Source organism: Ischnura elegans, chromosome 3, assembly GCF_921293095.1.
Source record: "Ischnura elegans chromosome 3, ioIscEleg1.1, whole genome shotgun sequence".
Lineage (NCBI taxonomy): Eukaryota > Metazoa > Arthropoda > Insecta > Odonata > Coenagrionidae > Ischnura > Ischnura elegans.
In genome coordinates this window covers 55,565,119-55,591,016 of record NC_060248.1, presented here as the reverse complement: position 1 = coordinate 55,591,016, position 25,898 = coordinate 55,565,119, and the positions used below count along the sequence as shown (strand labels likewise).

The window sequence follows — 25,898 nt, the reverse complement described above, 5'->3', positions numbered from 1 at the left end:
ACGGAAAAACCATACTTAGGCCATATTTTGAGACATGTTGGCGTGATGAAAACAATCGTCGAGAGACAAGTAGGTGGCAAGAACGGAAAAGAAAGACCTCGAACAAAATATATAGAGCAGGTAAAGAAGGATGTGAAAGAGAAGAAATACGTGGGTGGTAAAAGATTAGCTGATAGGAGAATTTGGTGAAGAGGTGCGTCAAGACAACCTTAAGGCCTGTTTACACGGTACATTAACCCGTACGAGTTAATGCCTTGATGTATGAACACGAGAATGGACACGAAAATGAACAGTGTCACCACTCAACTGGAGCGAATGCACGAACGGAAAATAGAACCTGTTCTAATTTGGTTCATGCATTCGCTCATGTTCCGTTCCGGTCCACAAAAATCATTCACGCAAACAGACATTAACGACTACGGGTTTATGTAGAGTGTAAACAGGCCTTTAGGATTGTTGACCCGTGATGATGATGGCTGCTAAAACCTGACGCTTGCACCATGGTGGCATTTCCTCGTAATTAAAGGTCAATGAATTCACACATAATTGAATAAAAACTCAAAGATAATGAAAATTATTTATTTATTATTACATGCTTAAAACAGTGGTAGTTGTTAATAATGCTATCATTTTAGGCAATGTAATAAAAAACCGCATAGTCTTAGGGACGAGATCTGTATTGTTATCATCGAGCCCTGAATTTTTCAGAAAATATCATTAATTGAGAAAGCTACGTGCTTGAAAGTCCATCCAGTGCTGACATAATCGCTAGAAATGGAAGACAACTTTTTAGAGAATTTTATTCTTCGTAAAACTGAGAACCACGTTTCATATTTTTAGAAGTTGTGGGCCATATTTGCTATCGTAACGGTCTCAATCACTTTCTTTTTCTTCTGCAACCTATTTTTTTCTCAATAACCTTTCAACTGCTCATTGATGCATAAACAATCACTTTTTAGTTACATCCCACTGGCGGTTTTTATGATTTGACTGCATAGCAGTGGTACGTCAGTCGCGATAAAAATGAAATTTTATTTAAAAAGTATTATTTCAAAGAGAAAACCATTTATTCCGTAGTCACCGATTGAAAAATGTATCTTCAAAACTCTTAGTTTCCATTCGAATAATATTGATTTTATTGGAGTACATGAAGGGACAGACTGTGCCGTTATCTTAAGGCAACCGCTCACAAAATCTTCAATCTCTTGCTACACAAAATCACAATGAATTACCGCACTTCTGCGGGGGAATATGAGAGGAGGTCTCACTAGAATACTTACCTAATTATTTCGCACAAACTCTTCTACTCCCTTGAGCAAAGCAGTCAATATACTGCCCTTTGGAATCGATATAATCTAAGTGCTACAGCCTTTAAAGTTGCGAATTAATATCTGTAGATTTTCATTATCTCTGGATCCAGCGAATCATTTTAGCATCATAATAAAAAGTCTCGATTAGAGATTATTTCAACTCATTGTCTTACTTAACTAAGTTCATTGCATAGTCTTTATTCGGCGAGGTCTTTTAAGTGAACCCAGAGGCCATGCTTTGACGCCATCATGAAGTGATTTGGGTCTACAACGATAGGGATGGTGCTTTTTTTGTTTGGGAGCACTTTAAATCTAGTCATCACTGTTGCCATTCCCAACTTCGCTTGTAGAAATGCAAATCTGTTGCCTGAAAATATAAGGAAATTTTAGTGAACACTGGTGTCAATATTGAATATTAAGAATTGTTGGAATATTGCTTCATTTGAAATAATGAAACAAATCAATACTATGTTTCTATATATCATACGTTTTCAGGGCTGCCGACTCATAAAAAATATTGGGGGGGTTGCCCCGGGAAATTCGAAAAAAAGAGAGTTTTAAAGTTTTTTAAAAGCAAACCCTGAAAACTGACTTTCGATAACTCGACACTCCGGGAAAATCGGCAGGTCTGACATCTTTTCCTCTCCCCAATAACAAATTTTTGGGATGGCTCGGGCCCCCTCAGGCCCCATGGAGTCGGCGCTATTGTACATTTTTAAACTTACCTCCTCAGTATTGACATACGGAGGTTCTTAATAATCATACTCGTTTCACCACCAATATTGAGCCATTCTAAACCAAATTTTTATCAAAAGTAGTTTTGTGCATCATTTTGTGTGTAAGAATGCATTTTACTAATAAAGGCTATTAGCAAAATATTCAAGAATAAAAAAAATTGTGGAGCAATGTGAAGAACAAACGAGTGATAGTCGGAAAAAATATCAGTTTTGGGAAAGAAACTCTTTGAAAGAATCAATAATATAGTGGCCAATTTATCCATTCCATTGAAATACATTCTTTTTTTTAACAAAATATTAATGGCAAGTGAAACCCATTTCGAAAATGAGATACGGTTAATGTAACGCATTTTGTCATCAGAATGGTGATCACTCTTCAATTCATATAAAAAGATTCAATAATAAAAGATAATATTTTTGAGAACATTGTCCTATCCTTTTACATTAAGGTTGATTTTTTAAATTTGTTTGAAGAAATTTTATCTTGTCGCGTTTCAACTTCATGCAGGGATCAATCGATGCCCCGAGACGAACGTTTTACATACCTATGCACATCTTGGGTCCTTCACCGAATGGCAAATACGTGAGCTGGCTCTTGTCTCGTCTCGCCTCTGCTGAAAATCTCTCCGGGTCGAATCTCTCGGGATCCGGGTAGAATTCCGGGTCCATTTGGATGCCGTAGACTGGGACCACGATTGACGTACCCTCCTCGATCCACATACCACCCTCCACACCCTCTCCCACGGGGTTGGGCATGTAATACCGTTGGGTGCACGTGCGTGTCAGGATAAGGCCCGGCGGGTATTTCCTCAAGGTCTCTGTTGCGGGTAAATTGGATGGAAGAAATTTGTCATCAGAAAGTCATCTGAGTTTGGAACTCAAGTGCAGATACTTTTGTTTTCGAGCGATCTGAAAGATATATTTAGAATATTACAAAATCAGGGGAATCAAACTCATTTGAAGAATTGTCGTTTTCGTATAAAATTAATAGATCCACACCTTGATGAATGACGAGTTTAACAGAAGCATAGAGTTAATATTGGAAGAGTAAAATATCGGAGAATGAAACTCTTGGCGATAATCATTATTATGGGAGACGATTTAAACACTTCATATTTTACGACTTAAAATCATTGAAATTAAATACCATGAATATTCGGAACGTAAACAGTTCACGTGAATATTTTTCAGTCTCAGGTCCAGAGTAATCAGATTAGACATCTGCAATTACAGAGTTACCTGAATACGGTAATGAAGTGCAAACAGAGTTCGGTTTATAAAATCCGTCTAGTGTTAAGAATGATAGATTATTGAAATGATGTGCAGGGAATATGCGCTGAATAATAATAAAACCCCGACGTGATTTGTAAAGATAACAGATACATCAGATCGAAAAATTCCTATCAGAGTGTCATCTGAGTTTTGAAGTCAAAAGCGATCTATTGAAATAAAAAAATTGCTAAGTGGCTTCATTCAGAAACTCTCTAGAGATCTAAAACTTTTTTTTTTGAAGGAGATACGTATAATTTATGTTGAAAATTATTAACTCAATTTATATCGATAATCTGGATTGTAATTATCCTGCATTATTGAATTTAAATCGGTAAGGTTCACGTTTGATCAGGCGTTGATTAGCTAGTCGGCGAAAGGGTTGCAGGGTTGTTGATGCTTTTGGTAAACGTCGCAGGGAATATGCTACGGAGATTAAACACCAGGCCAAGGTTATGCGGTTTTGTGAAGCATCTAGAGCAATGAATTTGAGGCTTAATGTGACACTAAAAGGCAACAAACTTGAGCGGCTGGAGCAGTGCAGCTACTTGTGTAGCACACAAGAAGAAAAAGGGATGAGTAAGTAAAAGAGGCGTTCGTGAACTTTAAGGAGCTGATGAAAGGATTATTGCGATAAATTGTAAAAAAAAAATGCTAGTGGAGTGTCTGATCTCGAGTAGAGCGCTTTACACAGCAGAACGAGGATGAATTTACTTTTGGACGTGGAGGAAAATGGAGTGGGTGTATTTGGACGGCAGAGAAGTAGCTGATTAGCTGAGAAAATATGCGCTGAAGTAGGGTAGCAATTTATTAGGACTAGCATTCCCATCACTATTTTTCATCACCACTGTCCGGACGCTTTTTCCGTCGCTAAAACCGTCACTAAAACCCCATATCAGCCAATCAGAACGAATTCCCGTATTGAGCGATTGCAGCGCAATGTTTGGCAATCATGGGAACGACATAGATAAACAAACACGCTGTATACTTTCGTTATGCGGGTCCTATGACAACGAGCTGTGATATCGGAAATGATGCGAAAGTCCGGCGAAATAAAAATGTCTTTATTGGGCGAGATTGGGACTAGAAAGTCCCATCTTCCATCTAACCCCTCGTTAAACATGAAATATGCCCTGCAGGAAAACGCCCACTAAAGAAGGTGGGCGTGAAAAACCTTAGAAAACCTACTGAGAGAGCTAATGTAAACATATCTACAAATACTAGGGATAAGGGGATAGATGCCCCCACAAAACCTCAGAGAAATATAAAAAAATATTTAAAGATATTTTCTAGTAAATATATGTAGGTAATAACTGCATCCGTAAAAAATTAAAAAATACTTTGTTTTATTCCACAATTAATTTCAAATAGTACGATCCGGGTTTCTGCGTATAATGCTATCCACAGGATAACAGCATGATATGCAGAGATCCGGGTCGTACTATTTGAAATAAATTGTGGAATACAACAAGGTATTTTTTATTTTTAACGTGAGACAGTTCCTCAAAGTAACGCCGGAGACCGTGTCTTACATTAAAACTGCATCTGCTTAAATTTAAAACTTAAGTGCCAAAATTATGTAAAAATGTATTTCCAGGCAGGTGATGTAGTGCAGGTGATGAAGGATGTAAGGCAGAAATGGATGTAAGGAAAGGTAAAAGAAAAAATGATAAAAGAAAGAAATGTATAAATGAAAAGGATGCAAGGAAATGTGCAAGTGCTGAAAGATAAGCGAATGGGAGAAAGAAGTGGAGAGCTACGTGAAAATAATCTTCGGATTATCGACTGTTGATGATGATGTGATCGCAGAGGGAAAAGAACGGCGAAGTGACATGGTGGACGAGGACAGGGAACTTCTAGACAAGATAAGGAGGAGAAAGAGATTTTGTATAGAGCAAATACTGAGCTGGGAGAGGATGTCTGAAATATTTTTTGAAGGAAGAATGTTAAGTTAGAGGGGAAGGAGAGAATGGGTTTAGGAATTTTTGGTGGAATGAAAGGTACGTGCCTTGCGCATTCAAAAGGGCGGGGTGATTTTCAAAGCGCTCCATGCATATCTACCTTAACCGTTAGAGTACCTTTACTAATAATTGACCTGTGGGCATGGCTCTCAAATATTATATTTTTTCTATATTTTTGACTTTGTTACTTCAGTTGTACTCTTTTGCTTTTCCGTAGCCTTTTGTTGGCATTACTTGGGTTTTTTTTTTGGGGATCGGGTTGGTGGAATTGCCAGAGTGTTGGCTTCCTAACCGGCGGGCTCGGGTTCAAATCCCGGTAGTGGCAGAGAATTTTCAAAGACTGCCCGATCCCTGCTTGAGTGTTGTGTGGAGGACATTTAGAGCGCAACACTCCGTCCGTCGGATGGGACGTTAAGCCGTGGTCCCCTTGGTACCTTTCGCTAAGAGCAGGCTAATGTCGACGCCGGGTTTCTCTCCACCCTTCCTTCCACACCCTTTCCTCATGGCGCAAATGACCTAAGCTGTCGGTCGCCTCCTCCAAATACCATACCATACTTGGGTTTTTGACGAGAGGACATGGGTGCATGAGTTTTTGAGGATATAAGAAATCATTTATTGAAATGATTTTCCTTCCAAAATTTATTTTCTCATTAATTCCACTATATTTCGGCGTATGAGAGTATTTGTGGAAACTGAGTGCTAATTTTAAATATCATGGGTATATTTGATATCTTTTCTTTCATACAACCAATCAACCAACAATTACAATCACTCAATTCTCTCAAAAACTCCTTTCAATCACAAAACTCCTTTCGGGGACATGATATAAGGTCATTTTCTCGATAATTAACTCCAACAGAGCTGCCGCGTTTGGTCTAAAATATCAAGAAAAGACCAATGCTATATCACATTGGAAAAAAATGAGTGCTTGCTGAGACCAAAATTTAAATTTTATGCATTATTAACGTTTTTCGTTAAAATATTCGAAATTCCAACACAAAATGGGGGGCAGAAGATGTTAACCGATTTTGAAAAAAAATCGTATCTGTAATACCCTCCCGGGTACGAAAAATGTTTCCGGGCATTACGATTCGCTCCTTAAAAAAAGTGGCAATACGAGGCACCCTAATGTACACCCTTGAGTGTCGCAGTAATGTTTCTGAGGTACGTTACCTTTGAGCACCATATCCATGTAGTTCATGTCCTGGAGTGCTTCGTAAGTCAACGTGCCGCCGTACTCTCTCCTCTTGTCGTCGATCTCCTGCCTCAGTTTGTCCTGGATGTCTTCGTTGTGCGCCATTTCGAAGAGAGCAAACGCGAGAAGCATGGAGGACGTCTCAGATCCATCCGCGAAAAATCCAAGGGCCTGTGCGGTCAAGTCGTCCAGTTCATCTCTGTCGTCCTTCAATATTTTGGCTGAAAATTCAGGTTAAATAAATTCAGAAATTCAAAAAAGTACGAATATTTCTTGTACAGAAGCTTTCATATTTGACGGTTCACGGTTGAGTCTCGGTTTCCGGGCGTTCCTCCGCGTTGAATTGTCCATAGATGACGACAGTTTCTCCAGCCATCCTGCTGGCGTCTTCAGGTCAGCTGAAGACGCGAGCAGGATGGTTGGAAAAAACTATCGTCACCCATGGACCATGGGCGTAGTGAAGAATTAAGGCTAGGGGGGGGGGGTTTAGACACAAGTAATACTTAGGGGTGTGGGGGTATTGCATACCCGCCAGGGTTAGCAGGAGTTGCGAGGGCCCTCCTTTAGAAAAATTGTTCAAAATGGCGAGTTTTACGGCCTTCTGATATTTGATTAATCCTCACACTATTCTATAAGTAATACTGATCCAAATAAGCCAAATGGATTAAAATTAAAAATTTCTATAAGCTCTGGGTGGGGGTTTTATCCCCCAAAACCCCCCCCTCGCTGCGCCATTGCTATGGACAACTCAACGCGGAGGAACGCCCGGAAACCGAGACTCATACGAGGAAACGCCGCGGAAACCTCAGATCAAACTTGGTTCACGATTGATAAATTTCTGGATAACAGACTAATCATGAAACTAAGTTAGGATTAATTAATGCCGTGAGGTCTTATGACGCGTTATGATTAAATTTATAGCATGTGTCCTGATTTTATGAGGATAATGAAAATAATTAAATTTTTCAGGATAACAGTTTTAAGATTTTTTTAATTCAATCAATAATTACTAGAAGTTTAGGTTACAATTTTACAACATTTTTATATCACAATGTTATAGGTACAGTAACCTCACCTTCTAGTGATTACTAGTTAAATTTTAAAATATCTTAAAATCTGATATCCTGAATAATTAGGGAAACGGACATAGTGTCAATAAACTTTTCTCGGGTTTTCGCTCTCCCCGCTTTTCCCCGCTCATTGAGGAGCCTTGAGAATGGGTGACGAGACGGATCCCAAAAAGTCGGCGCTCTTACATTTTCTAACCCTCTTGGAAACCCGAGAAAAGTTTATTTTTTCCTGTTCGCCGGAAAAGTGTTAAATCGGATATAGCGCCCTTTTATTACGAGGTACAGATTTTCATCTTCAAGATTTCATTCGCCATGAGGTCTTAAAGCTGTGCTATTTGTAAATTTGTATAATGTGCCTAGATGTTATGAATATAATAAGGACATTTAAATACTTATTTTCATGTTCAACATTTCATTCGATAGTGACAGAGAGAGAGAGAGTATGAGGGTTCTGGGTGAACCCTTCGAGGGTACAACTCACCGAGGCCGGGAACCAAGCCCTTGGCTTATACGCCCAATCACCCGGGGAGGAGGAGGAGGAGAGGAAGGAAAAAGGAGAAGAGGCGCCGCCGCGATAGGAGCCCGTCGACGCCTCTGGGAAAGGAAAGGTACGGAAGGGACGGGACGATGGAAAACACCCCAATGCTATAAAAGCGAAGAGGGCCCTACTAATTAGCGAAACCAGGCAAAGCCATTAATGTGCCAGCGATTTTAGTGGATTTTCCCCGATGGTGACAAGATTATATTGTTACTTTATAATCTACCTCACTGAGGTTGGTTTGGATAGGAGTGGATATAGCTCTTCCCCTGACCCCCTCCCACCCCGGCCAAGCCACGGGGGTGTGGTATAACACAATCAGGGTATGGAAGGTAGTACCTTTCCCTGGGGCACCATGCGCTTCGTCGATTTGATGCATGGGGTCCACGTTTAGTTTATAACTCTCAAGTATTACAGTAGCAAAATATCGATTCAGAAAGGCAAAGCTATGGTAAAGTTCCATAAAATTCTAATCATCTGAAATGATTATCTGTGGGAAAAATGATTAAATTGGTTTATCTTTCTTAGACATCATGGAAGAGATTCATCCTATCTCTGTGGCATTTTTAATTTCATCTCAATATATTTTGGGTCCTGTAATTTTTTTGTATTTTTTATTAAAAGAAAAAATTGGTAGATATCTAGGCAGGATCATCTATTTTTTCTTGTATTTTGTCAGTTTCCTTAGTATGATTTGACATTTAATGTTTTAGCTTACTGCTATCAATCCCAAAATCAATTTCAACAGTTTTTTTGGACGAGAAATTCCGTGTTCCTGCTTAATTGGTCTGTATGATAGACATAAATGTGACGATTATTACATGGGTCTTGTATCTTGTGGCTGAGAGTGTCCTGTAGAACGACTGCAGCTGGATTTTATATCTTTGGTGAGTGAATTTAACGTCAGTTTAAAATATGCTCCGAGTGCGCGTGACTCTGAAGTTAGATTCTTGCCTGTCTCGAGAGTGAAGTGTACTTAATTGAACTTAATTGACCTTCATCGCTTTCTCAATGGGAACCGTTTAGATGTTCTTAGAAAATTGATTGTCGGCTGGACTTAAATTCATTGAGATGAAATGGACTCCGGCAGTATATTTACGTATTTGTACGTGACATCTTAGGTATTGATGCTGTGTTACGTTAGTGGGCTCGACGATAGTTTCGTGGTTAGTGGTGGAAGTCGTTTGTGCCGGCACAGTTTCTCCGAAAAGGATTTGGCGTGTAAATCAAAATGCAGGTACGTGTTTAAATGGCTAATGTGTATCTTTTTTGCATTTGGAAAGATCACTCTTACACTTCGAAAGCTATTGAAGCTGGGATGAACTTGCTGATCGCACCAAGTTTAGCGTTAATGTGGAATCTATGATATAGGAATTACTTTCAGGGCATCGAATGAAATTAAATATGCCAGCCATCGGATCGTCTTAGTTACATGCTTCTCTAATTCTACAAGATTTAAATTACTTAGATTACTATAAAATTCGTTATTGAAATAAATGTTCTTGCTGCATAAATGAACGTGTCCTATGCACAATATTTCCAATGCTTTCCTTTTTTAATAATTGAAATATCCAGCTCCTTTTTCGAATTTTCTTATAGAGAAGCTTTCATATTTGGCAGTTCATGGTTTGTTAATTCCTAAATATTGGAGGAATTAGGGATCCACGTTTGGATTAATTAGAGTGGTGATGTAGTAGCTGAGTTATTTTTATCTTTAAATCTGCATTATGTGCCTAAATGATATGAGAATTCCAATGAAATTGGGCTCGGAAACTGTTAACCACTGCTCTGTGAGACAGTAATATGTCCGGTAGAATAATTCTACGAGACCTGATGGGCTATTTGCTTTTAATGTATAAAAATGTTACGTAAAAGAAGGTTATCTATCTGGTGTGATAGTTAAGAGAACTCATCACCCCGGCTCTACCGGTTCTGTTTTATCGTTTTCCTTTGCATATTACTCGTTTTAAGATTAGGCATAATTTTGAAATTTTAAGAATATGTAGAGTAACCGTTTTAAATATTTACTTGTGCCCTAAATGTAAACATTTTACTTCCCAGAAAATTATGTGATTGGATTTGAATCTATAATAAACTTGACATGGGCGTAGTCTCCGAGTCATCCTAAAAATTTTAACTCAAAGAAGTGAGTTGCCAACAAGAAATTCTGGTCCAGGGAGAGGAGTGCATCCTATTTTTAGGTCGCATCCCTCACGCTCGACCTGTCTTTTATAACATATTACCCACTTATTTCGGGCTTATTCTATTTTCTTGAATTTTTCATGCTTCATACTATAGTGGTTATTTGCCATAATCTGCTTTAACTATTTTTTTTAAATGTCGTCAGTAGTTTCTCAGGTGCAATTTTTATACATCGGATACAACAAATGTTGATTGAGGGCCACTCTTAGGTGCATGAAATTATCAAAATGATAATTTAACTTTTAATTCTTTGTGAAAAAAAGACAGAAAAACGTTAGTTAGGGTCTCGGTCTCCTTGATAAGAAAATATAATTCGGGTGTAGTAAGATTCACAACTTGCATTCGGGTGTAATTACCGTGAGGGTTGGTTGGTTGGTTCTATAATCCTAATAGGAAGCAGCCCTGGCTCAGAGAGCTATAAGAATAGAAAGCATCCTTGCTGATGTTGGTCAAGGGATCAAAAAAAACTTTTCACAGTGCGCGACCCGGGTTTCAATTAATTATCATCATCTTCAGGAGCAAATTATGATTTGAATATAAATGGTAAAAAATAAGAGTATAAATGGTAATAAAAATAAGTGGTATAAGTAATTGTGTGATGTCCAGGAAAACTTTCTTTTACCATTTAAATCTTTTCCTCATACGCAGATGCACATTCTCGCAGTAAAATTGTCTCTTATCGAAAGACGAGACGTGAGGTCAATACAACGTGGATCACAATAGGGTGGTTTCCTATTATTTTTTTATTGCCTTAATCGAAAGATTATTACTCCTGGAGTACGTATTTCACGCTTTTAGATTTTTAAATGACAATATCTATTTTTCGCGATTAAATGAAAAGTGAAAATTTTCAAGCGCGCGAAAACGCGACGCTCAAGTATGAATGCCGGGAAATATCTCCGTACGTCGTATTTCTGGTTCCCCCTCCCGCCCGGTGAGGTGACCTTGAGGCGAGGCTTAGCGCTGATACGTCGCAGGCTGCCAGCGGGTAGCTGAGTGCCTTGCTGAATGGTAGCGCTTGGCTTAAAAAAGGTTTATTAATACCTTATCAAACGAAGAAAACTTTCCGACCTTAGCCAGTTTTAGTAGGTGATTATTAAGACATGTTTCCCTGAGCTCTGTGCCTAATGCATGCATTGGTAACCTCAGACGATGTATAACTCCTATCTTCTCGTATAGAAACTAGGTCCCTGTGACGTCACGTGGAGTGGCATCGCATGGGCGCCAATCTGGCCTTTTTCAAATGAGGATAAAATTTGACCCTTGCCATTCGTCTAAGCCGGTATTTCAAAAACCAAATAATTTGTGTATTATGAATACACTAATGGTGGGTAACGAATCGCAATCAATGCCTTTCGTTTTCTTTGATGAAGGAAACTACCCTATTCAAGTCTTTCAGTCATGATACCATTAGCATGGGGACGCGTGGATTCCTTTAAACAGATGGAGGATATAGAACTTCTTTGACGTTGGGTACATATTTTTCCGCCGGGAAGTTTCCTCGATAGATCATGACGAAATCATTACTCTGCATAATATCCCTGAATGGGAACCAGACTTAGTTATGGATAGAGTGTGACACTCGTCAAAACTGCTGGCAGACGGAAGTGAGGCATTAAGGTCAGCGCGTACGGCATTGTGGGAAGTGACGAAGGGGAACGTGAGTTGTGAAAATAAGGAAAACATTTCCTTTGAAAACTAAATTTTTTATTTGGTTGGAACGGTTGATGGTATTTTCATATAATGTAATTCTGAACAGGTGATGCATATGATTGATGAGAAGAGAGCAATATTTAGATAATACAGTCAGATGTGTGCTATCAACGCAGATAATATTGCAGTCATGACGAAGATCCTAAAACAAAGACATGAGCTGATGGAAAAAATTAGAAGAAAAAGATTTTAAAGTTATGAAAGGGATACAAATGATTGGTAATGTTCAAAGGAGAGGTTAGAAGAGTGGAGAAATGATGGTTCAAAAAAAACAGAAAATGGTGTATATTTTGCACGCGGACAACCTTTAGGGGAGCAACTAATTACAAGAAGTACCAGGTTAAAAATATGTAACATGTCAGTCCGACCAATGGTCACCTAAGCTTGAGGAGATATGAAGTGAAACACTTTGCACTTTCCACATAAAAATTTACTAAACTAGAGTCGACATGTTTCGCTGCACTGCAGCATTGTCAAGACTCTTGTCTCAGTCTTGATAATGCTGCAGTGCAGCGAAACATGTCGACTAGTTTAATAAATTTTTATGTGGAAAGTGCAAAGTGTTTCACTTCATATCTCATAATGGATCTCCACAAAGTATCTGCCTCATCCATCCAATTCAACTAAGCTTGAGGGACGTGAACCACGGAACAGTCAGATGAAAGTGTTCTCAAGATTATGTGAGTGGACAACACTAAGGGAGAGACGCGGAACTTTAAAGGAAAAGCAAGGATGAATAATGCAACATGATTTAGAGCTAGATCAATTGCTTGAAGCCCAAGTCATTTTAAGATGCGTAAAATCACGAATAAAATGGATGGTATGTGGAGTGAATGGAAGAAGAAAGAATGCCCAAAAGAATGGTGAGGGAAAAGTTCTACTCCTAAAAAGGGAAAGGCAGACCCAAGCACAGATGGATGTATGGCGTTACTTTTAACCAAGAGCAAATGAACATCGATTGAAGGAGGAGAAGCAAGGGCGTACCCAGGATCAAAACTAGGGAGGGGGGTACTAGCCGTGGTTGTTCAAATTTTAGGTAAGATTTAAGCATGGAAAAGGTGAATTAAATCAACATTTTAAGGGAAATGTAACAGCTCTTTATTAGTTTTTAAAAATATTTGCTTTTAAAAATATTATTTTCCTTAAAGACGTTCGCGTTTTTTGCTTCTAGGGGGGGCTGCCCCCTCCTGCCCCTCGCTGGGTACGCCTATAAGGAGAAGAGCTAGAGATAAGGAAGGCTGTGCGTAAATTGTGGTAGAGGCCTAGGCTCACCAAGGGCTGTAGCATAGTGGTGGACCATGTTCGAGAGAGTCGGTACGTACGTGCGACTCCGCAAAGAAAAGCGAAGTGGCAGACTATTAGTGATGGAAAAATGTCGGACAAAATCGATTGTTCGAGCGATCGATTTTCAATCGAAATAAAAAGCACGACTTTTCAACAAAAATCGAACTTTAAACTGAAAGGTGGAGTAATATAAAAAAATTACGGTTCATTTTTTAAAATTCATCTTTGCTTTTCCTTGGAAGTTCCGCGTCTATTCCTTAGTGTTTTAACTCACATTATCTTGAGAACACTTTCATCTGACTGCTCCGTGGTTCACATCCCTAAAGCGTAGGTGACCACTGATATATAATATACAAAATATGCAAATATACACTATCTCCTGTTTTTATTTGAACCTTCATTTCTCCACTCTCCTAACATCTCCTTTGAACATTATCAATCATTGGTCTCCCTTTCATAACCCTTAATTCTTTTTCTTCTAATGTTATCCATCAGGTCATATCTTTGTTTTAGGCTTCTCGTCTCATCAATCATAGTCATCGCCTATTCAGGATTACATCATATGAAAATAACATCAACCGTTCCAGCCAAATAAAAGAAATTTACTTTTCAAAGGAAATGATTTTCTTATTTTCACAACTCACGTTCCCCTTCGTCACTTCCCACAATGCCGTCCGCGCTAGCCTTAATGCCTCACTTCCGTCTGCCTTCAGTTTTGACCAGTGTAAAATTTCATCTAATTAGTTAAAATTATGTCAATATGGGAATTATGCATTTCTTGCTTGATGCACTGGAACAATTTAGCGTTCAACTTCTTAGAGGCCGTAGGATCAGTTGTTAATTAAATATTATAATTACGCGAAAGTTGTTTGCACGGAAAAAAATCTTAGTGAATACATGAAAGTCACATAAAAAATATTGACTTTCATGCAATACGATATTTTGAAAAGGTGATCTTGATTTTAATTCTTCAGTCTTCCTCCGTATTTGGCGTCATCCATTGGCTCACATTAGCTCTCGGAAATAATGGCGGAGATTTATTTTGATCGAATTCTATCATTGCGCATTCGCTACGTATGAGCAGCCGTATTGCGTAGGGGAATTCGGTTGCCAGCAGTGCGTCATTCGGCCGACCTCGAGGCAATCAAATCTGAGCATCTTCTCGCATAGTGTTTGTTACTCACGCCCTTTGTGCTTACCAAAGACTTTTCTAGCCTTGAATATCGAGCATCCCTCATAAATATTTATTTCTGATGGAGTGAAACAATTGAGATATTGGTGCAACCTGAACCTCTTTTAAGCACAGAATCTATTTTTAAGAGAAATATCACTAGTCTTTCGTGGAACTCGAGACATTTAACGCTAACTGGCATTATATTAAGTTGAAGATAATAGATATATTTGCTGTGGGACTTCCTATCTTGGAAGAATGTGTTACTCTTGAAACTTATTTGCAGCGACTGAATCTCTATTTTTGCAAAAACGAACTCTTTGCAGTGCTATATTCAAGGTATAATTTTGTAACACAGAATGAGCGTACGCATGTTTTGAGTGTTGTCCATGGCACCGTGCAAGCACCTGAGAAAAATCTAGAAATTTTCGAAAGTATCTACAATAATGCGACTTTTTAAACAATAAATTTTAGTAGAACATAACATTTAAATTCGACGAAGAAGGACCAACATTAGCCTATATTACGTGATATTTTTATTTTTGGGGTCGGATCTGTAACAGTATATGCTGTAAAAGTTGGTACAAACGTTATTTTCAAATCTATTTTCCCTTAACTTCGGCACTAATTCATCTATACGTTTGAATGTACCGAGAATTTTTATTGCACTATGGTATAGTTTAATAGCTCCGTTTTATTTTTCGCTAGTTTTTCTTGAGTAGTAAGTCGATTTTAGCGTAGTTTTGTCCACGTTATTCGACCTGATAGCGTAAAACTTTATTTATATCGTCGAAGATACAGCACGATGCCCTTATACGGGCTCTCCTAGTATGTCCTGAGGTCCTTCGCCAGTCCTCGTCGCTACAGGGATGTTGCACTCGTCAACTGCGCCTCCCTAATCTCGGCTTCCAGCTTCCGTCATCTTAGTGCCTTATCATTTGCTTCCTCTTTCCCTTTTAAGCACTTCTAATCTCCCTTTCCCCTTTACAACCTATTAAAAATATATTAAGATATCTTAAATTGCTATTTTCATTGTAGTTTCATGCTCAAAAATTAATTTAAACCCTGCGACGGGTATCGTTTGTTGTCAGGAATGCGATGAAACCGAAACCGTTCTTTGCACAAATTACTAAATGTCAAAATTTTTAACGAATCAACTCTAATTCTTAGTCACTGTGCCTGACTTTAGCGAATAATTTCAAATCTTCCATTTTTTTACTCATAGGATGATACATTCAAGGCGACCGCTGTCTAACTGGTGCAGTTGATGCTTTGATTGCAATGGCTTTATCAACTCCGACATTAAAGTTCTCAATCAAATCTCGTGCGAGTTCCTTGCTATTTCTCTTTTTCATCCTATTTCAAATACGCAAATTTTCACGTAGTATGGTTACAACTATGACAATTTTCACATTGGGTTTGGCGATAGTGTAAATATCTGCTGTAAATCATTTTTATTTCACTATCATTTTCTGCTGTTTCAATAGCTGCAATTTAAGTCAGTAAGGTATTTTTACATCTTAGCTATTCACTTTTCCGTAAATCAGACTCATTAAAACAACTTATATGGTGCTTGGTGGTATGATTACTTCTACGTGAACATTGAAGAGCGATTGCTTATAGACGAAAATCCTGTCTTACTATTATTATCTCTAAGCCAAATGCCCCGAGCGATCCTGGTGCTATATTGTGATTATAGCGGCAATTGTTATGTAAATACTACCCCGCAAGCCACCTGGGGTTATGATCATGAATTTCCAATGTATTCAGCTTACGCTTGAAAAGCGAGGACCCAGCGTATGCTAATCTCCAGCGTACCGCAGCAATCCAAACTAGATAGTTATTTTTGCTACCTACCTCTAATATGAAGTCAAATGTTTTATCTTCAGGTACATTTGAATAAATATTTTTCTGGTGATTCATTTGAAGCAGAAAATATTTCAAAGTACGTCTAAAACTATGGCTTTAAATAATCAGGTGCTTTTAATTTAAAGTACTCGGCATCCAATTGAGAGTTAGGGCAGTGCCAAATTTCACGCCTTCGATATTTATATAGTTAAATTTCTGTTCTAAAATGAAATATATCGATGCTACAGGAGTGTAAAATATTAGTATGATACTTTATGTTAAATACATTCGAGTTTCATCAGCAAATGAGGATAGATACTGGGATTTGTTTCACACCGAAGAAAAAAGTACTGAAATAAATTCTAGACTTTCACAGGGATCACCCATTCTTGTTTTTGTATTCTCGTATGGGTTAAAGACTGGTTTAATAACTACGCCCCGGCTAGCGGGATAGTATGTAGATACATATTACCTTATTCAATAAAAGAGAAGAAGTAAGGAATTCGGTTGCTTTACCCTCTCTGATCTTCTTGCATTCTGCATCTTTCATGTCTGGATCCAATTTCCCCTCCTTCCACAAGTCTATTAGCTCTTGCAAGTAATCTCTACGGGGAACTCCCTCCTTTTCTCTGCGCTCTACGACACTGGCGACGATGCTCCTGAAGAAGTTGGAGACGACCACGGGAACGAAAGGGATCTGCAGAATCTTGTTCAGCCACGGCAGCTCGAACAAGATGAGGAACATCAGGGCGTTGTACGGCGACGGTTGCATGAACTTCTTCCCCATTTTCCTGAATTCATTTTCTGGGTTGTTTATCGAATCGCACTGCAGTCCAAAGGCCACCGATGCGACCACGTCCGTGGTGTATCGCGCGCAGATGTCCTTGAGTTCCACCTCGTAACCAGCCGGACCCGCGGCGTCCGAGTTCTTCGACAAGTAAGCCCTCAAGTTGTTGCAAACTTCGCCGATGAGCGGGTAGATAGCCTTCATCTTCCCCGAGGAGAATCCCGGAGAAAGTGCCATCCTGAGTCTCTTCCATTTCTCGCCGCTGAGCATGAAAATGTGCCTGCGAGACAGGATGTCATCGGCGCTGTCCACGTGGACGTCGTTGGCGCCGAAATGGGCGAAGTCCCTGATCAGCACGTTCCGAATGAGTTCGGGATCACGGAGCACGATTGCGGGCTTGCAAAATTTGTAGTATCCGATGTATTTATTACCGTCGCCGTACCTGTATATGTCAGCCATGACCTCGCCGTGGGCTTTCCTGAGGAAAGTTGCCTGCACCATGCTCCCGAATAATGGTACTGATGGAGCGCTGGGGATGCCTTTCCTTTTCCAGTATGTCATTGGTAACACGGCGTACCAGATGAAGGCGATGATGGCCATGATGGCCAGCGTCATGAACACATCTTTGCAGCACCACTCCATGCCGAGGAGCCCCATGGCTACAGCTCCCTGTGGGATAAAGAAGGGTGATCATGAGTACCAAGTTGCGCTCAAAGTGTCAGCGGCGGTTACATTTGAGGGGCGCGCGCCCCAATCTTGCGGGCCACCGCATTGCCGAACATTGCTTAACTATAATTGTACCTTTTTTATATCGTAAGATGGTATTGTATTGTATATGTTTATGTATAACTTTCTCAAACTTTGCATGTCACTTGATTATTTTTTTATTACGATAAAAGTAAAGGTAGCTCAAGACATCTTTTGCGCCCCCCTTGAATTTGTTCTTTATCCGCTACTGCAAAAGGTGGAAGTGACTGACTACTTTTTCATGTTTATGTGCTGCTTGCTGAAATGGAATCTTTCACTCATACCCGATATCGCAATTTATTCCAAGAAATCGGCATATTCAATGAAAAAGAGAAATGGCAATTTTTCCACAAATTTATTCAATAACGAGGCATTTTGCGCTTGAATTCTTCAAGTGGGTGAGTAAAGGGGTAAAGAGACTTGTTTTTGCCACGTAGGATTGAATATTGCGTCTATTATCGGTTCAAATAGCGGAAAAGTCTGTTGGTAAGTCGTTTGAAGGGAAAGAAACGGCACAAAGCGAGCTCATTTCGTCGTTAACAATAACTTAGGTTGCGTTGCGGCAATTCTGAAAATGAAGATAATAGCGTCGAAATATATTTTTGAATTGAATGGCGTGCTTTCGAATTCTTCTTGCGGCTTAATATAGGAATAGGTAAATATTTGTGTCATAATATTCATGTGAGTTTCAAACTGACGGCAGGAATATATCCTGTACGACGCCTTTCCACCGTCAGGTCATTTTCAATTACAATGTGAAGTTGTTGAAATCAGGAGCTGTATTTAAATAGTTCGGATGAGTGGGGAGTGGAAGGGGTAAGTTGAGAAAGGGGGGAGATGTGTCATTGGGTGGTGCATTTGGGGAATTGGAAGGCAAGGAGTGGGGAGTGGTCCATGAATGTTTGGTCGTGAATTAAGTGAATGCCCCCTTCTTGAACATTTTCCAATTTTTCAAGCGTGTTCAGTCACATTGTATGTACTTGAAAATGACCTGGCGGTCGAAACGCGTCGTACATTATTTAATAAATTTTTAGAAAAATTGCCATTTCCCATTTTAATTAATTCAGGATGTCATTCCGCTACATCTCGCCTGCCTCAGTCACTTTCATTTAGAATTCGGTAGATGGAAGGGAAAGATAAGTTATAGACGTGAAAGCCAAGCTATGGAAGAGAGAGTTAAGTTATGGAGGGAAAAGATAAGTTATGGAAGAGGAAGTTAAGTTATGGAGGGAAAAGATGAGTTGAGGAAGGGAAAGGTAAGGAATGGACGGTAAAGATAAGGAACGGAAGGGAAAGTTAAGTAAATACGAAAAAGGTTTCATTCATTCGGCCAATGTCTCATAATTTTAAAATAGTGAAAACGCGAAAGTTGCCGCCCACTTTTCATGAATTTGTTACGTCATTAAAGCTCCAGTTGCGACTCATCAGCAGAAGTCGGAAACGTCATCAATATGCTTGGGAAACAGTTATTCCCGCTGATTTTTCTCCGCAAACAGCTTGAGAAGTAGGTGACTGATCGAAGTTGATTCTTTATTGTATCTATCGTTGTGATGTGAGAAAATAACCATCGATGATGATTTCAGGTCAGTATATTTTTGAGTAGTGGATTTCATTTTTATCCATTGTATTCATGGATAGTGTTAATTTTTGTATGAAGTTTCTTGAGATTTTGTGCTGTTACGTTTGAAGGTATTTTGAGAAATGGAAAATTTACTATTTTCTGATACAATAGTAGCGCATGCGAATAAATTTTAAATTGCAACCGATGGTGACTTTGTGATTGATTTTTAATCTGTAATGTGTATTTGCTTCTTTTCAGCCTCCCATGATATGATAAAATGCGTATTTATATTTTCTCGTACTCAATACTTAAAATGTCCAACTCTACAGGAACTTGAACCCGGGCTAACGGGCTGGAAGGCTAGCACATCAGCTACTATGCCTCTATGTTTCATATGAAATGGAAATGAATGTTGTGTGTGGGTGTGAATTATTTGTTTTCTAATGACAATGTCATTCATCGAACCTTACGGGATCAAATGGCTGTTTTATCTAAATATTTCTTGCACAACTATGATATTAGGTAGACTTAAGTTGTTTTATGGCTATTTTCGTGTATCATTGAACCATTTTCACTGAAAAAGAGACAATAGAATAACGTTAGCATATTTTAAATAATAAATTACTGCCTCTATTGCTAGAAAAAAGTACCAAAAAATTCCCTAAATCATTACTTCACGCGGATTTAAAAAAATCAAATGTACATTATTAATTATTGGAGCTTTGAGGACATATATCGGCTGCTCTGGTTCCTTGTATTTTCGTGCATATATTAAATCACTTTCAGTCTTTGCTTTACCAAGGCTCTTGCCTTTTAAAGTTCTAATTTTTTATACGTGTATTGCCTCATAGTTTATCTGGATTTTGAATAGGTAACCTCTTTTTATTTGATAAAGACCTCAGACGTTTTTTTACTGAGGGAAGGACCGATAATGGAAAATTTTTGTCCGCTTTGTTCACTCATGGGACTGTGTTGGCATTAAATGCCAGGAAACGGGATCGACCAGATGTCTATCATGCTTTCAGCTGATTCATGTACGAAATACATGAGATTGTTCCTTCAATATATTCAATGTGTTGTGCTGTGCAGAGTTCCATCCAGTATACATGATGCTTGTCTAGAAGACATTTGAGTGTGTTTAACAAGTGTTTAGTTTGCCTATCAGGTCGACCTGGATAACCTTTCGGTATGTTATCCTCAATAAAGAATTTTCGGAGTTAGATAAAGGGGCTTTTAATGCGATGGATATTCAAGGAATGTCATCCATGAACTGAGTCCGAAAAACTAATGGCTAATCGTAAAAATACTAGCGGATAAGAAAGAATTCTTCGATAAGCATGTATTTAAAATATTTACATCAACGCTACTCTTTTTAAGGACACTAATGTGATATCTATTAGGTCCCTGATGACTGGTCACAGCTATGTGTTCTATTATATATTTTGTGGTTGTTTGCTGTAATTTTAGTTATTTTATGAGCTCTGAATTGTATATGGAAGCATTATTTCCTTTTTTACATTATTTTTATGAAGAAATAGCAACCTTAAAACATTTTAAATTATACTTTAACAATATACTTGCCCTAAGTCCATACGGTCATCTCCGAGTTCAACTCCAGTTTAGAGTGTTACGCACGTTCGTGTGGTTTTAGCTCTCTAAAAAAATGAGTTCGTTTCTTGGCGATGGTTTCAACGCATTATTAAAGGCTGTGCGTTAAATAACTGTCCTCCAAATGCATGATGTCATTCGTCATGTGGCTTCGCTCTAGGTTATAAACGCTCTCTTTTATGAGCGGATCCTGAGATGATATGTCTGCTTTTTTCTTTTGCTCATATGAAATGAATGTAAAGTGGCGGGCCGCGAGGAATTACCACCATAATTGGAATTTTCACTTAGTCTCGAAATCAAGGCACTTCCATTATCATCCTTATCATATATCCATTATTGATTTCAGCCTCCTTTGACGTTCATCTAACAATTGGTCAGTTAGGAATTCTCGCCCTCACGTCACGTTCTCGCTCACGTCCTTTAGTTTCTTACGTGGGTGGGAATCTCTCATTTTTTGCTGTAAATGTAGCCATCTGCTTCTATAGTGAATCTTACCTTACTCACTCTCGGTAGAATTACCGTGATATGAATTTGAAATTGGAGTGTCCGTATTCATTTTTATAATTAACCCTGTCAAATTCTTCTTAATTTTGAATAATTTGCATTCGTTTTGAATAAGTATTAGCAAGTATACTCGCGAGAGAATTGGAGTATGGACGTAACAGGGAGATAACTTAGTAAAGTCGTGATTACGTTGCCTTTATTTGGGCACTGCATGCGATGACTGGATTTTTATACAGTAACGAGAATCCTAAATCCTATGTCTAAGGTATAGGATTTGCTTTGATTAATTAGTGAGGTTTAAGGAAGAAGACCTAGGTTCAAACCTGGCAAGGTAATTTTGTCTTTAGATGGGAATTATTTGTTTAACATTTCAAGAGGAGTGCTTATCCCCGTAGAGTGAGATCCTGTGGAGTATTACGGTGATCTCTTTTGCGATTAGGCACAGAGCCAGGCAATGACAACGACTCTTTAGAGAAAATGACCTCAGTTGTCCGCCACGACCCCGAATAGCGAACCGTGTAGCGTGAATTATTCATGAATATGTGAATTTTGTCGTTTAATGAGACTACATCATGTGTTAACCACACATATTCCACGTCAGTACTCGTCCATAGTTGTGATTTCAGCGGTTGTCCTATCCATGACAATAATCGAGCCATGGCGCTGCGAGCTTGGAGGCTCCGCACTGAGAAAATGGAGGCAGCAATTGATATCTGTACGCTCCTCCTCGGAAAGAGATGAAGTCACTTCCGTAAATATCGTTTAAATCCTGCTTTATGACTTATCGGGAGATAGAAATGTCATTCAAGGCCAGAGGACAACATTTTTGTGAACCGAACGAATTTTACAATTATTTTGAGTAGTTATTTACCTCGCAGAAGGTTTAGAGAAAGCTTGCATTTAAAAATCAAAGAAACAAAGAAAATCTCGTTTAATCAAGTATTTTAACTCTTTATTTTCTTCGTTCTTTAGGAAAAGTGTGAATGCATTCAAATCTACTGATGATGGACATTATCAACTAATATTATCCAACATAAACGAATGATCGACAGGTATGACGTGTTACCGGAGTTGGTTTCGTCTTCATTCATATTAGTAGGCTGCTACTAATCGACAGTGCGCTCGTCAACAATTTGAAGTGCAGAAAATATTTTATCACACTTTATGCGCTATCCAAAAAAACAGAACTGTACGCGGTAAAATCGTTCCACTTTTATTTTCCTTAATTTGTAGGAAGTATGTAAATGCATTCGAATCTTTTAATTTTTTACATAATTGACGAAAGTGGTCCAAAGCGAATTATCGAAAAAAAATGATGGCCTTAGATCGTTCTTATTCCATGATCATGGTCGGATAGTTGTCCGTCGGAAAGACGGAAACCGTCGACGCCCAGTGTGCTTTTGAGATCCCAAACTCCAGTTCGAGGCAGTCCCACAAATAAAGTGAGGAGAGGCCGGCTGTGTGGGCAATCATCTTCCTCACTCTCCCTCCTTCTCGTTCTCGAGACCTTCCCGTTGACTTTTATTGTATCGTGAGTTACGACATTTGATGCAAACCAGCCGAGACAGTCTGGAGGAAGCTTTTGGGCGTTCAAGTGGATCTGATGCGGATGACCAGCGGTTTTATACTTCTTGCTCCTATCATTAATCCAATCTGCTGCCCTATACGCGAGGCGAGAACTAATTCAGAGGAAGTTTCTATGCAAAATCAAAATAAATATTTCAATCTCTTCGTCGAGGGCAAAGAACAGTATTTTCTCCGGAAGCACTATCATTTTATATGCTGTTATTGTGTGCTAAGAAAATCCGAAATTTTATTTTTAGGAAAAAACTGAAGACATGACCCTTATAATTCCATCTCCCATAGTGCGTAATTTACTTTAGCTTGTTATTCTTGGGACAAAAAAAACGAGAAATAAATCCATCCTTAAAAAAGAAATATTAATAAAATTTTGAACATTTTATAATTTTATGGATACAAGATTTTTAGACTTATTCGGAAAAATACTCTTTTAAAAGCGGTGATTAAAGTACCAACTTGGCTTGGGAATTTTCTACAGCAATCATTTTTTTCGATAACTATTATCCTTTTAAGTGTTATGATACACTGCGGTAAAACATTCCTTGTAAGTAGTAGATTTACAGTTTCACTCTTTTTCACTTTTAAACTATCAGGAATTCACTTTTTCAGGGTTTCACTTTTAAAATATCAGGAATCTCCACGTGGGGTTTCTGTAATGTCATAACTTTTTACGAGCGAGATTAAATCATTTATCTAATTCGAATGTATTCGAAGAGGATTTTATCTTATTCTAGCCTTGAGAATGACCTCAGCTTCCACATCCAGATGAGGTTTTTGGTATTTTTTCTGACTTTTCCTTCGACATATGACGGAAGTTTTTTTTGATCTGGTGGAATCGAATTAAATAATACAGTTCTGATATAGTAAACAGGTACGGACGTTAACACGGACATACAGAAGTAGAGCATTGATAATTACAAAAAACGCGGCTGTTAATGGACGCAATTTGGTTATCAAAAAGTTCGCTTGCTCAGATTCTATCTATGAAATGGTCGATTTGTGTTATCTTGTTGGTCTAAGGCGTGAATTTTCGGTGGAACCTTGAAATTCGAGCACTTGGATACGAATGCTTACCACCAGCAACAGCAATGAAATCCTTTGCAAGCATATTGCTGAAGCAGTTGGGCGCTTCCTCATCTTCTAGGCATTGCAACGACGCCATTAAACTGTAACTATTTACTAAGTAGCTATCACTTCAAAAATTCATTCATTCATAGTCCGCTTTTTAAGTCAATTTGAGCGGAAATAGACGGGAATTACACGCTTTATACGTTTCGCTGTAACTGTCTTCAACCCTAATGAATGCGGGTATTTTACCCTTCTCTCCTAAGGATGCTCCAAATACTTCGATCGTATCCAGTGTCATCAAAGCATTGGAGAGGAAAAATCCTACTCCTCAAGTCTATAGACGGAAATAATTCATTTTATTCGTTTAATTGTAGCCACCCTAAACTCTAATGATCACGGGTATAATACTCTTCTCTCGTATAGATTCTGCGAGTACCTCGGTGTTGTCTATTAATTACTGAGATCAAAATAAAGGAGTGGAAACACCCTATACCTCAATTCTATAGTAAAAATACGGCAATAATATATTTAATACGTTTCACTGTAACTATCCTATACTCTAATGGTCACGGGCATGGTACCCTTCTCTTGTATGGATGTTGCGAGTATCTAGGTCTTGTCTATTTAAAAGCTACGATCAAAACATAGGAGTAGAAACACCCTACTCCTCAATTATATAGTAAATAGACGGAAGTAATATGTTTTATACGTTTCACTGTAACTATCCTATACTCTAATGGTCACGGGCATCTTACCCTTCTCTCGTATGGATGCTGCGAGTATCTAGGTCTTGTCTATTGAAAACCACGATCAAAACAATGGAGTAGTTTCACCCTACTCGTCAATTCTACTGGGCTATTAGTTAGTAGATGTAGTGGAGGACCTTGACATTAGTAGATTGTTTACTCACCGATGTCTGTCCGCTGCCGTGTCCTTGCGTTCGGAGGCGCGGGCGTAAGTAGATGTATCCGGAGTCGACCGTCGCTCTCGGAGCGGAGGAGTAGAGTGTTCGCAAACTATCGTCGGCTCAAGGCCATATCAATGAGGGGCCCGAGCGGACCGAAAGCAGCGGTGACTGCGGAGCATCGCTGCGCTTTTGTCCCTCCCCTACTGCGTCACACTGGGAAGCCTTTTTCTCTCCACTTCTTTTTCTCCTCTCTTCCTTTCGCTCTCCGAGTACCAATCCGTGCTAGCTTCTAATCTCGGTGCGCGACCGTTGTTAATGATTCTCGTTTGTTTCTCTTTCGGTTATGACTGCCTGCGTAACCAAACAGTTAGCTCCTCTTCCTCCCCTCTTTCGGGCGGTAGTTCGGGGTGTCGCCAGTGGGGACATGCTCACACCATCTGAATCAATTGGCGTGTTTCAAAAGATCTCTATAGCCATTCACACATCCATCGCAGCCTATAAGTTATCTAAATATTCCTTAACTTATATTTTCCAATGTGAATAAAATATAATGTTTCACTATTTTTAACCGTTTAAGAAGACAGATCACTATACATTTTATCATTTACGAATCGGTGAGGCTTAAAAAAGGTAAAAATTTATATTTATTCACAAGTAGATATTGGGAAAATTCCGCCATATCGATCAAAATACTCGCTCGTGAACTTTTAACTCTTAAATATGGCCCTTTTATTTACAAGAATAATATATACTGAAATTAAGGCACTGTGATTTTTTCAGGCATTTTCGCATAAAAATTCGGAAAATTTTATTTGAATCTGGAATCAGGAAATGTAA

The 25,898-nt window shown here is 38.8% G+C and overlaps 1 protein-coding gene across 1 annotated transcript; it reads right to left on the bottom strand.

Annotated features, from left to right (window-relative positions):
- Positions 1–565: 565 nt before the first annotated feature.
- LOC124155823 (cytochrome P450 6k1-like) lies at positions 566–25,243 on the bottom strand. Its single transcript, XM_046529949.1, has 5 exons — positions 25,065–25,243; positions 16,815–17,754; positions 6,451–6,693; positions 2,593–2,865; positions 566–1,677 (listed from the first exon to the last, which is right to left on the bottom strand). Exons 2-5 carry the CDS (start codon positions 17,740–17,742, stop codon positions 1,508–1,510), a joined length of 1,614 nt encoding a protein of 537 aa, XP_046385905.1. The 5' UTR covers positions 17,743–17,754; positions 25,065–25,243; the 3' UTR covers positions 566–1,507.
- Between the last annotated feature and the right edge of the window lie 655 nt (positions 25,244–25,898).

Excerpts from the sequence above, each read along its gene's own strand:
- LOC124155823 (XM_046529949.1), bottom strand. The coding sequence starts at position 17,742 with ATGGGGCTCCTCGGCATGGAGTGGTGCTGCAAAGATGTGTTCATGACG. Across the intron at positions 6,694-16,814 it reads ATGCAAGAAGATCAGAGAGG|CCAAAATATTGAAGGACGAC; the intron begins GTAAAGCAACCG and ends CTGAATTTTCAG. Across the intron at positions 1,678-2,592 it reads AGGACCCAAGATGTGCATAG|GCAACAGATTTGCATTTCTA; the intron begins GTATGTAAAACG and ends TTATATTTTCAG.